The 10,460-nt window shown below is 44.3% G+C and overlaps 2 protein-coding genes across 3 annotated transcripts; both read left to right on the forward strand.

Annotated features, from left to right (window-relative positions):
* The first annotated feature begins 1,824 nt into the window (after positions 1-1,824).
* Positions 1,825-4,469, forward strand: LOC125515232 (Tetratricopeptide repeat (TPR)-like superfamily protein). Of its 2 annotated transcripts, none has more exons than XM_048680672.2 (3): positions 1,825-3,154; positions 3,386-4,009; positions 4,093-4,469. In XM_048680672.2, exons 1-2 carry the CDS (start codon positions 1,900-1,902, stop codon positions 3,922-3,924), a joined length of 1,794 nt encoding a protein of 597 aa, XP_048536629.1. In that variant the 5' UTR covers positions 1,825-1,899; the 3' UTR covers positions 3,925-4,009; positions 4,093-4,469. The 2 variants fall into 2 exon arrangements, with proteins under 2 accessions (XP_048536629.1, XP_048536630.1); XM_048680673.2 differs by having other exon boundaries at positions 3,386-3,992.
* A 243-nt stretch (positions 4,470-4,712) lies between these two features.
* Positions 4,713-7,646, forward strand: LOC125515233 (structural maintenance of chromosomes-like protein, putative (DUF3531)). The gene is made up of 8 exons (XM_048680674.2): positions 4,713-5,004; positions 5,174-5,261; positions 5,370-5,458; positions 5,833-5,911; positions 5,996-6,055; positions 6,586-6,707; positions 6,791-6,862; positions 7,223-7,646. The coding sequence occupies exons 1-8, from the start codon at positions 4,745-4,747 to the stop codon at positions 7,323-7,325; spliced, it is 873 nt and encodes a 290-aa protein (XP_048536631.1). The 5' UTR covers positions 4,713-4,744; the 3' UTR covers positions 7,326-7,646.
* Positions 7,647-10,460: the final 2,814 nt, after the last annotated feature.

Here is a 10,460-nt window from a genome sequence, read left to right on the forward strand (position 1 = left end):
ACACTTTGTAAATGTACGCGACACAAAATTATAAAATAAATTTTTTAGGCAAAATTTATAAATACATGACTAACATTTTTTTTGTTCACCATACATTTACTGATTTACATGCACGGTTCATGGTAGTCGCTTGAACCAGCCATATGTTTTGTTTACCGTACATGTAAATTTTACATGTACGGTCTAGGTGGGTTAATCCGGAGTAGTTCTCTAAATCATGTGACTGGCCCAATTGTGGGTGGACTACCATGTAATATATGCTCCTATCCAAAGTGGCTGGGTTTCTGTACCCTTTTCTCCCTCCTTTAATATATGATACACACTCTTGTGCGTGTTTGAGAAAATGAATTTTTCATGTATGTTTCTAATTTGAATATGAAAACTTGTCATATAATATAGTCATGTGACGAGTCCTACCTGGATTTCATTTTTCTTTTTGTAATTTACTTGTTCGTTAGAGGACGATGATTTTAGCTGGGAGGTGGGCGCCATCGACAACACCAAATCTCAAGATGCACTGAGATATTTTCCGATGCATGTAACATATGTGGTCCACCCGATGCAAATGATGCTACTGGTCAACATGGAATTCTCAATTTTACACACGGATACTGGCGGAACAACGAATTGCGAATAACGTTTGTTAGTCTTACATGAGTATAAAAAATAAATCCGCTCACGAGAAAAACTATATTTTGCGTGCTTTGCTGATTATTTTCGTATGTTCTACGCAGATCATCATGATCAGTTAAAAAATCGAAAAAGTTTGTTTTTTTAGTCCATCTACCTGAACAAATTTGAAAGGAAAAAATCCGCAAGAAAAAAAAGAAATATCAAAGGAAAGTGAGTTGATGCATGTGCCGAATCAACTCAGATAAGTAATTATGCACCACGAGCTCGTCACGCTAGGTTCAATTTGTGGGGTGAGATGTAGAGCATTTTTTTATGTGTGATGTGCTTGCACACCAAAGGCCCATCGCCGCACTGGTTGGTACGTGATGCATAGGCCGTGCATGTACAGCAACGAGGACTCGGGACGGGCTTGCGTGTAGACTTGCAAAAGTGCGGCGCACTGCACACTGTAGTAGAATACGGCATAAAATAAATTGCTGACAACCTGAATACATGCAATAAATATGGTCTATGGCCTGATCACGAAGCATGTTGGCGGCCCAGATACCGAGCCCCATGCAGCTCGAGCGCCATTAGGCATTTTCGTATATATAGAGATTAATAAAGAGCAAAGACTGGACCGTTAAACTACCAAAAGAAAAAAAGTGCAACCACTATCCCAACGCACATTCAATTAATCCACCAAGCCCCAACGGATCAACAGGCCCATAGCCCGACTCAAATCTCTCATGGAGAATTCGAGAAGACTGAAGAAGAATCAAATTCACCTGTTCCTTGAGACCATGACTCGCGGACTCCGCGCTGGCGGCTGGCGAATTAAGATGAAACTGTAGCTTAAAATTCTAAGATTTTTCTCTTGTAGTTGAAATTCCTTGAGAAGTCTGTACTACCGCAGTAACTAATAAAAATATTGTTTTAGTTGTTTACTTGACTTTCTTATACATGAGGCCTAAATTGTGATTTCGCTCTGGAGCCTCAATTTTCTAGGTACGGCCCTGCCAACACAGATAATATAAAATCAAATGAAACAAACAACCGCAATAACCCGATATATAGAGAAAAAAGACAATCCCATGAGTGAAAAACAGCGTGGCGAAGAAGTGCTCTACATTCTTTTAGAGAATGAAATATTTTTTTTGAGGGGTTTTAGAGAATGAGATGGGTATAGAGAATTTTGCAAGTCTCTCTGAAAAGGGCATGCGCTAGAGTTGACAGTAGAGTTGCCTAAAAATCAAAATCCCCCCCTCACTTCCTCGTGGCGGTCCGATGCCGCCGCACGCCGGCGTCGACCTCCCGCGCGCCATCTGCGCCGCCGTCATCAAATGCTCCTTCAAGCCGCACGCCCACCTCCTCGCCGCCGACCCGTCCCTCCTCGCCGCCGTCCTCGGCCGCCTCTCCCCGCTGCCCTCCGCGGCCCTCTCATTCTTCCGCGCGCTGCCGCCCCCGCACCCGCTCGACGCCTCCCTCGCCCTCGTCCGCCTCCTCGCCGCGCACCCGCGCCACCACCCCGTCGCCCGCTCCCTCCTGCGCGACCTCTCCGTCCGCCACCCGCTCTCCTCCCCGCTCATCCTCCCCTCGCTCCTCGCCGAGCCCCACGTCCCGAGCTGGCTCCTCCTCGCGCTCGCCCAGGGCGGCCGCGCCGGGGACGCCGTCCGGGTCTTCGACCACATGCGCGCGGCGCGCCTCGCGCCCGACGCCCACGCCTGCACCGCGCTCCTCACCTCGCTCGCCAGGGCCCGGATGACGGCCACCGCGCGCAGGGTGTTCGACGAAATGGGCCTGGCCGGGGTCGCCATGAACACGCACGTCTACAACGCCATGCTGCACGTGTGCCTCAAGGCCGGGGACGCCCTGCGCGCCGAGGCGCTGATGACGAAGATGGATGCCGCCGGCATCCCGCTGGACCTCTTCTCCTTTAACACCGCCATCGCGCTGTATGTCAGGAAGGGGATGCAGTACGAGGCGATGTGCGTGCGGGACCGGATGGCGAACGACGGTGTCGAGGCGGACATCGTCACCTGGAACACCGTGATCCACGGGATGTGCAAGGAGGGGAGGATGAAGGAGGCAGCCCAGCTCCATAGAGACATGGTGGCGGCAGGCGTAGAGCCGGACACGGTGACGTACACCACGCTTGTGGATGGGTATTGCCGGGCGGGTGATGTGGGGGAAGCGATGAAACTGCGAGGGGCGATGGAGGCAAGGGGGATGTTACCGGGTGTGGCTATGTACAACGCGATCATTAGGAAGCTTTGTGAGGATGGCGAGATGAAGGAAGTGAACGGGTTGCTTAGCGAAATGGATGAGAGGAAGGTGAAGGCTGACCATGTGACGTGCAACACGTTGATCAACTCATACTCCAAGAAGGGGGACATGCCATCGGCATGCAAGGTCAAGACGAGGATGATGGAGTCAGGCTTGCAGTTGGATCAGTTCACTTACAAGGCTCTCATCCATGGATTCAGCAAGGCCAAGCAGCTAGATGAGGCCAAAGAGGCCTTGTTTGAGATGATGGGTGCAGGTACTCCAAATTTGTCTTATTTTGCGGTTTAAATCAGTAGTATTAGCCCGGTAAGGACTAAAGACTGAAGGATTTAATGTCTAACCACCCAGCAGTGCTTTGAGTGGCGTGTGATCCTTATGTTACAATAGAAAACAGTCAGTATGCAATTAGACTAACTCTTTACATCACTTCACTGGTTACGTAGGCATATTAGTCTCTACTGATGATGTTTGGTTTATCTGTATGCAGGATTTTCACCCAATTATAGTGTATTTTCATGGCTCGTTGATGGCTTCTACAAGAAGAATAATGCAGATGCAGTGCTACTCCTTCCTGATGAACTTATGAAAAGAGGCCTTCCACCACATAAATCAGTGTACAGGTCTCTGATCCGAAGGCTCTGCAAGAAGGGGCTGGTTGATCTTGCACAAAAAGTACTTGACCAGATGCAAGGCAAAGGTCTAGAAGCTGACTGTCTGGTGTATGCCACACTTGCATACGCACAGCTGACCGCAGGAAAGCTGGCTGCTGCTTCCGACACATTGAATGACATGGCAAAGAAGCAGCTGTCCGTGACGCCCCAGATCTACAACTGTCTATGCACTTCTTATGGGGACGAGAAGGAGACACTGAACATGTTCTGGGTTCATGCCATCGAGAGAGGCCTGATTGGGAAGAGTGTGTACAAACTGATGCACCAAGCAAGGCTGAAATCATTGAATCCTGCAGTTGAGAACGAGGGGCATGCTCCTGTTTCAAGGCCGGGCTTGCCGGCGTCTGTGAAATGAGAACTCAGGGGGCTTATACACTTGTGGCAGTTTCATGTATCATTACCATATGCCCCCCTCGTGAAAGGGTATGAAACACACTCTGGTAATTCGCGACATCCCTCTGTTCTGTGTTGGTTTACTTATATCAATCTTGTGTATTTACTGCGTGTCTAAAATTGTTTTCAGGTGCCCTGTGAATTGGCACCGCATCTTGTTGGCGCTGAAGGTTGCGAGCTATGCTCCTCGCATATCCATGTCGCGTGCATGAACCTGGTCAACAGAAGCATACCCAATGTATGGCAGCAAGAGGACAGTTGAGGTGGTGAAAGCACCTTGCTGTGCGGGTAGAAGCAGAACATGTTTGATACTTTGGTTTCGCTAGGGATTCACAGCGCAATCTGTTTTTTTGTTTTTTGTTTCAGTTAGAATATGTTTACTCAGTTATGTATCTTTGATACCAAATTCTGTTTAGGGAAAAGGAAGCAATGCGCATGCTTATCTATTTTCTGAGCTCAACAAGGTAGCGACAAATAGGCAAATAAAACCCAGATGCTTAGACTACATTTGGCCTGTTCTCTTCTGGGTGGATCCATCCATTTGCCTTTCTGAGAATATATATTTGAAAAGTGGATGTTTTTCTGAGTAGATGACAAAACTTCTATCCTGTTTTGCTATTCAGTTAGTAAAAAGAAAAGAATTGAAAAACAGATTTGTGTGGCTTTGGGCCTGTTTGACAACTGGGCCGGGCCAAGCAGCCCAACCCAAGTGACAGAAGTGCAGTATTGACCCACTGGAGTTACTTCTTTAGCTACAGGAAGAAGAAGATAAGGTGGTGGCCATGCCGCGCGCTCACCTCGCAGTAACCATGCCGCTGCTAGCTCCAGCAGCTAAAACCCTGTTCCCCTCCCGGCTCCCGCCTTCGCCTCGCCTCCACCTCCGCCGCGCCACCGCCACCGCTGCCGGCGGGAGGGGCGACGGTGCGGCGGCAGTGTCGGCGGCGTCCGGCACGTCGGCCAGGGACCGGCGGCTGGCCAGGGTGCGGGAGGAGCGGCGCCGCCGCGAGTACGACCGCGAGCACACCTACCCCGGCTGGGCCAGGTCCGTCGGCCATCTCCCCCCGTCGCCTCCTTTCTGAACCCCTCTGCTTTGCTACTGTATGTATGTACGTATGGACCGTGTGTGTTTGGATCCCGGCTGTTGAAATGAATGTATGAACCCTCTGCTCAGTTAGCTAGCTAGCTCACTGGTGGTTGCTGTGGTGGTTTAGGGTCCTGGAGAACGCCTGCAGGGACGACGAGGAGATGCGCGCCATCCTCGGCGACAGCATCGGGAACCCGGAGCTCATGAAGCAGAGGGTGCGTTTTCCTGTGAAAATAAATAACCGGGGTTTTGATTCTTGGGGCCTCAAAGTGCAGTGCATCTGCTGTACTGAAATTGTAGAGGTTTGCGTGCTTGCTGTGCAGATACAAGAGAGGGTGCGTGCCAAAGGCAGGGAGGGGTTCAACAGACCCAAGACGGGCTCCGTCGCTGCGTTCAAAGTCAGCTTCCGAGAGTGAGTTGTCGTCGATTTGCTCTCTCTGTATCCATGATTCTTTGATATAACTGAAATTCTTTTTTAGTGAAATAATAATGACACAACATCTCCAGAAACATCCATAATCCAAAACAACTTCTGCTTTCAATGCAGTATTTCCCATTTTTCAAACTGAGGCAACAATCTGAATCTGGGCCACTCTAATGCATAATCAACAATGTAACAGCTAAGCTGACATCAACATTGCACAGACGGTTAATTTCTTCTTTTTTTGAGGGGAGTACACCGACGGTTGATATGATGATAGCAGTGAAAGCAATAGGAAAGTTTCCAAGTTCAAAGATGTGGAGTCTTATGAAGTCTGAATCTCATTTATCTTTGTATCCTTGCAGCTTCAACCCGTTAAATGCTTTCATCTGGTTTGAACTCTTTGGAGAACCAACTGATCGAGATGTTGACCTTCTTGGCGGTGTAATGTGACATTGTATATTTTTTCTTTGGATTCTCATGGTAGAAAGCCACCACCCTGTCTTGACGGCAACTGTTTCTTCACAGGTTATTCAGGCTTGGTATGTCATGGGAAGGCTAGGAGCTTTCAACTCTTCAAATTTGCAGGTTGGACTTGTTTGATATTTGAATCCTATATTGCAGCCATGTTTTTTATTCTCATTTCCAGTTGGATTCCTCCACTCATGAAGCCAAATCAATAACTGAAAGATAATACTGTTCATCAGTTCTAAGAGAAACCCTCCGAGCTTTTTGGAAATACGAAATAGTTTGCACATTATATTTGGTGTCTTCTAAATTTTGAAAAAAAAATGCACACTGTTGTGATCTGTGAACTACCCCTTTTTGTTTCTCTATGTAATTTGTGAACCATCTTTGGCATGGTTTAACTTGGCACCTAAAAAGTGTTGCAAACTCTACTCACAGTCACACAGGCCAAGATATTAGAATAAAGAAAAATGTTTTACCTCTTATAGTAGCGTTTACCTATTCAGCTATTCTTTATCATCTGGTTACAACATCTATGTGGCCATTGAAGTTTATGTATGTAAAGCTTGCATGCTTCTTCTGCTGTTCTATGATATTTATGTTTTTCCCTTGCTCATTTAGAGTTGTGATTTTGTAAAATTTGATCTCAGCTGGCCAACTCAATGCTGGACTTTGACCCTTCGTACGATTCTGAGGAAGCTTCTGCTGTAATGCCTTCATCTTTCCACGATATCAGTGATGTCGAGTTTCAAGACAGTTGGGGCAGAGTGTGGTAAGGATTGGAAACATTCAGTAAGTTTGAAGCCTTTTAAAGTGGTGTATGCTATTCTGGAAATCATCTTCTATTTATTTCAGGGTGGACCTTGGGACTTCAGATCATCTTGGATTGGATGTACTACTGAACTGTCTTACACAATTAAGCTCAGAGTAAGGCATCTCTCACTGACGTAGTACAATACAGTAGCAGTTTAGCTTGGAGGAAGTATCATCTCAGATGATGGTTTTCAATTAGATTGTGGAGATAAATTGGCACTGGCACCTTAACTCTGTAACCATATATTAGCTGAACCCCAATTGTGAGACGAAGATAATTGTATAACCAAACTAGTAGCTTTTTGTTTCATTTATAGTTTGCTAGCTCTATAATTTCTGCTTTGAAAACCCTCCTAAGCAGCATCATTTCATAACGCATAATATAGATTACGAATTGTGATTGCACAGTTCTCCAGATTTAACCATCATAGTGACTGTAACTCACCCGGTCTGTTGGTTTGGCAAACACTGCAGACATTTGGGCATCAAACAGGTTGTTTTTGGTGGCAGAAAATTGGGCGACTGGGAGGAAGGCATGACGAGCTCCGACTATGGATACAAGCACTTCAAAATATAGGAATCAACAAGTGGTATGCGGCTCGAAGCCTCTGAGGGACCACACAGCCCCCAATAGTTCAGATAAATTTTGTTTAGGAATGAGTTAGGAGTAGTCCCAACTTCCAGGACCGGCTGGATTTGGATTGCGTGCTCATGTATGTATGTAAATAATTTCCAAAGGCTGGTGTCCTTGCTCCGGCAAGATGCATTTGGGAAGGTGGATGAGAGATTCACATATTTGGAGTTGAAGGTTGCATCCTTTGCTAGTGATGTCAAAGTCAGTCCAGTAAATGCTGAGTGATGATGAGAGCGATGCTTCAGTGCCTCCTGCACACATTGAGTTCCCCCTCAGTGTTCCGGAATCTTAGCCTAGTGGGATGTTAGCTCTTCTTTTTTATCTCAAAGGGGGGAATTTTAGACTAGACGGCTTCATGGTTATTTTGAGTTTGGTGGTAGAATCTATGGCTAGACAGCATTTTCATGTGGTTGGGACTTCAATTTTGAATGTGTTTTCTACTCCTGTGAATGAACCAATATTTGGGGAATTGAGTTTCTATGAAACTCGTGTTTTCCCGTCCTCTGTTTATATGTTGCTATCCTATTCATGTGTGTTGCAGAGTTTGGGTATCTTGTTGTGCATGAATGTGATGAACCAACATGGCAACTTCAGAAAGAAGCTAGACAATCACACGGTACGAATCAATTAGCACAATCCTGAAACAACAGTAGACATGTCCTTGAAACATCTTGCCGAAACACATGCCTTCAGCAGGCAAAACGAGCAAGACATAGCACGATCTTGAAACAACAGTAGGCTATTCACTGAAGCATCTTAACAAAAATATAGGCCTTCAGCGATGTAACAACCAGGACTAGCACTATGCTTAGGAATTGATTTTGTGCATCATAGGCATCTCATAAGTATCATTTTCATCTCATTATAATATGAAAAATGAGGATAATTGCAATCCTCACCTTTTTTCCTAAAGGGACAAAACCCTAAATTTTGCCAAATGTTCAAAATACCCTTTCCAAACCCTAAATATTCATAGAGCCTCATATTTAATATGAGGACCCTCCCAAATTTTAAAAGAATGCAAGGATTGTATTTTAATTAAATTGCAATTCATAAAATGAATAGATTTTGTCTATTTAAATTGAGGGATTTCACCTGGTGAATCTTTTATAAACCTATATCTAATCTTCCAATATTTTTTGGAAGCTGCTAAATTTATTCTACTAATTTTGGAATCACCCACAACACACTTATAGTTAAACCCTAAGCTTAATTCAAATTAGGTTTATATTGTAGAGATATAAATATAAACTGTATGGTTATGATAATTGCTCAATGGACTACACCAGTTAACACAAAGGAAGTGAGAGCATTTCTGGGTATCATTGGTTACTATAGAAACCTTCAACAAACCCGCTGAAGAAAGTGCAATTTTCTTACATGACTTGCCACCCAAACTCTTAGGAAAGGCTTGATGTTTGCTCTTGTTCTTGGTTTACCTGACTTCAATAAGCCTATTGTAGTAGAAACAAATGCCTGTGATATGGGAATTAGTGTTGTGCTAATGCAAGATGAACATCCACTGGCATATGTTACCATGTTAGCAAATCCTTGGGTCCTAGGAATCTAAGTTGTTAGTGTATGAAAAGGGGTACTTAGCTATTTTATTAGCTATTGAATAACAGAGGTCTTATTTGAAAGTGCAAGAATTTGATATCAGAACTGACCATAAGAGTTTAGCTCGAATAATAACATTTACATCTAGCTTGGCACTAGAAAGCTCTGACTAGAATAATGGGCCTACAACATAAGACCACTTGCAAGAAAGGAACTACAAATTCTTCAGCTAATGCTCTTTCTAGGATGCCATTTTCTTCTGAACATATCCTGACATTGTCCAGTGCTACCCTAGCTTGGTTTCTGGACATTGTTGATTTTTACTCCAGAAGGCACAAGATTTTTAGTTTTTACAACAATTCTCTTTGAACCCAAACTCCAGGAAAAAAGTTTTTCTGCAAAATGGATTACTCAAATACAAGGGCAGCTTGTGGTTGGCAATAATCCTCATTTACATATGCAAATATTCAAGGCTTTTCATGACAGTCCTTTGTGAGGGCATTCAGGGTTCCTTGTTACTTATAGGAGGGTCCATTCCTTATTTTGTTGGATATGCATGAAAACTTTCATTAGGGATATGATCAAGTGTTGCATTACTTTTCAACGGGCCAAACTAGAAAGAGTGACGTATCCAGGTCTGCTTTGTCCACTACTTGTTCCTACCCAAGCTTGGGAAATGATTACAATAGATTTTATTAGTGGATTGTCTGCCTCTAGTCGTTGCAACTGCATTTTAGTGGTTATTGATAAGTTTACAAAATATGGGCATTTTATTCCCCCGTGACATCCCTTTAATGCTCAGAAGGTGGCTTAGGTATCATTGATAATGTGTATAAATTACAAAACATGCCCAAGTACATTTTTCATATAGGGACCCTATATTTACAAGCACCTTCTGGCAAGCTATGACTAAAGCCACTAGTGCTGAACTGAAAATGAGCACAAGTGCACAACCAATCATCCTGAGACAGAAGGTCAGATAGAACATGCTAATTACCATGTTGAATGATATCTTCGATGTTTTATTAGTGCTCATCCGCATCAGTGGTCTAAATCATTGTACTCTTTGTGAGCTTTGGTACAATCTAATTGACACTCAGTTGTGGGCAAAACTCCTTTTGAGATCTTATATAGACATGCCCCTCGTTACTTTGGTATATCTGCCACTGATGTTGCTCATATGGACATTCAAAATATCTGCTACTGATGTTGCTCATATGGACATTCAAGAATGGTTGACCCAGCGTGTAGTGGTTCTCGATTCTGTTCATTAGCATCTAGTTCGAGTTCGACATAGGATGAACCAACAAGCTGATAAACATCACACTGAAAGGTCCTTTGCATTGTAAGACATTTTTTTTTCTGAAACTATAGCCATATATTCAGTCACCAGTCATTCCTCATTCGATGCACCAATCATAAATTATCCCTCAAATACTATGGTCCATATGAGATCACCGAGAAGATTTGAGCATTGGCGTATCGTCTTGATTTACTTGCATCAAGTTGTATCCATTAAGT

The sequence above is a fragment of the Triticum urartu genome, chromosome 6A, assembly GCF_056163025.1.
Source record: "Triticum urartu cultivar PI428250 chromosome 6A, HENAU_Tu73, whole genome shotgun sequence".
NCBI lineage: Eukaryota > Viridiplantae > Streptophyta > Magnoliopsida > Poales > Poaceae > Triticum > Triticum urartu.

Bases quoted from the DNA above. Each gene is read 5' to 3' on its own strand.
- LOC125515232 (XM_048680672.2), top strand. From the start codon at position 1,900: ATGCCGCCGCACGCCGGCGTCGACCTCCCGCGCGCCATCTGCGCCGCC. The intron at 3,155-3,385 runs GTACTCCAAATT...ATCTGTATGCAG, and splicing joins GTTTGAGATGATGGGTGCAG to GATTTTCACCCAATTATAGT.
- LOC125515233 (XM_048680674.2), top strand. From the start codon at position 4,745: ATGCCGCGCGCTCACCTCGCAGTAACCATGCCGCTGCTAGCTCCAGCA. The intron at 5,262-5,369 runs GTGCGTTTTCCT...CTTGCTGTGCAG, and splicing joins CGGAGCTCATGAAGCAGAGG to ATACAAGAGAGGGTGCGTGC. The intron at 6,708-6,790 runs GTAAGGATTGGA...TATTTATTTCAG, and splicing joins GACAGTTGGGGCAGAGTGTG to GGTGGACCTTGGGACTTCAG.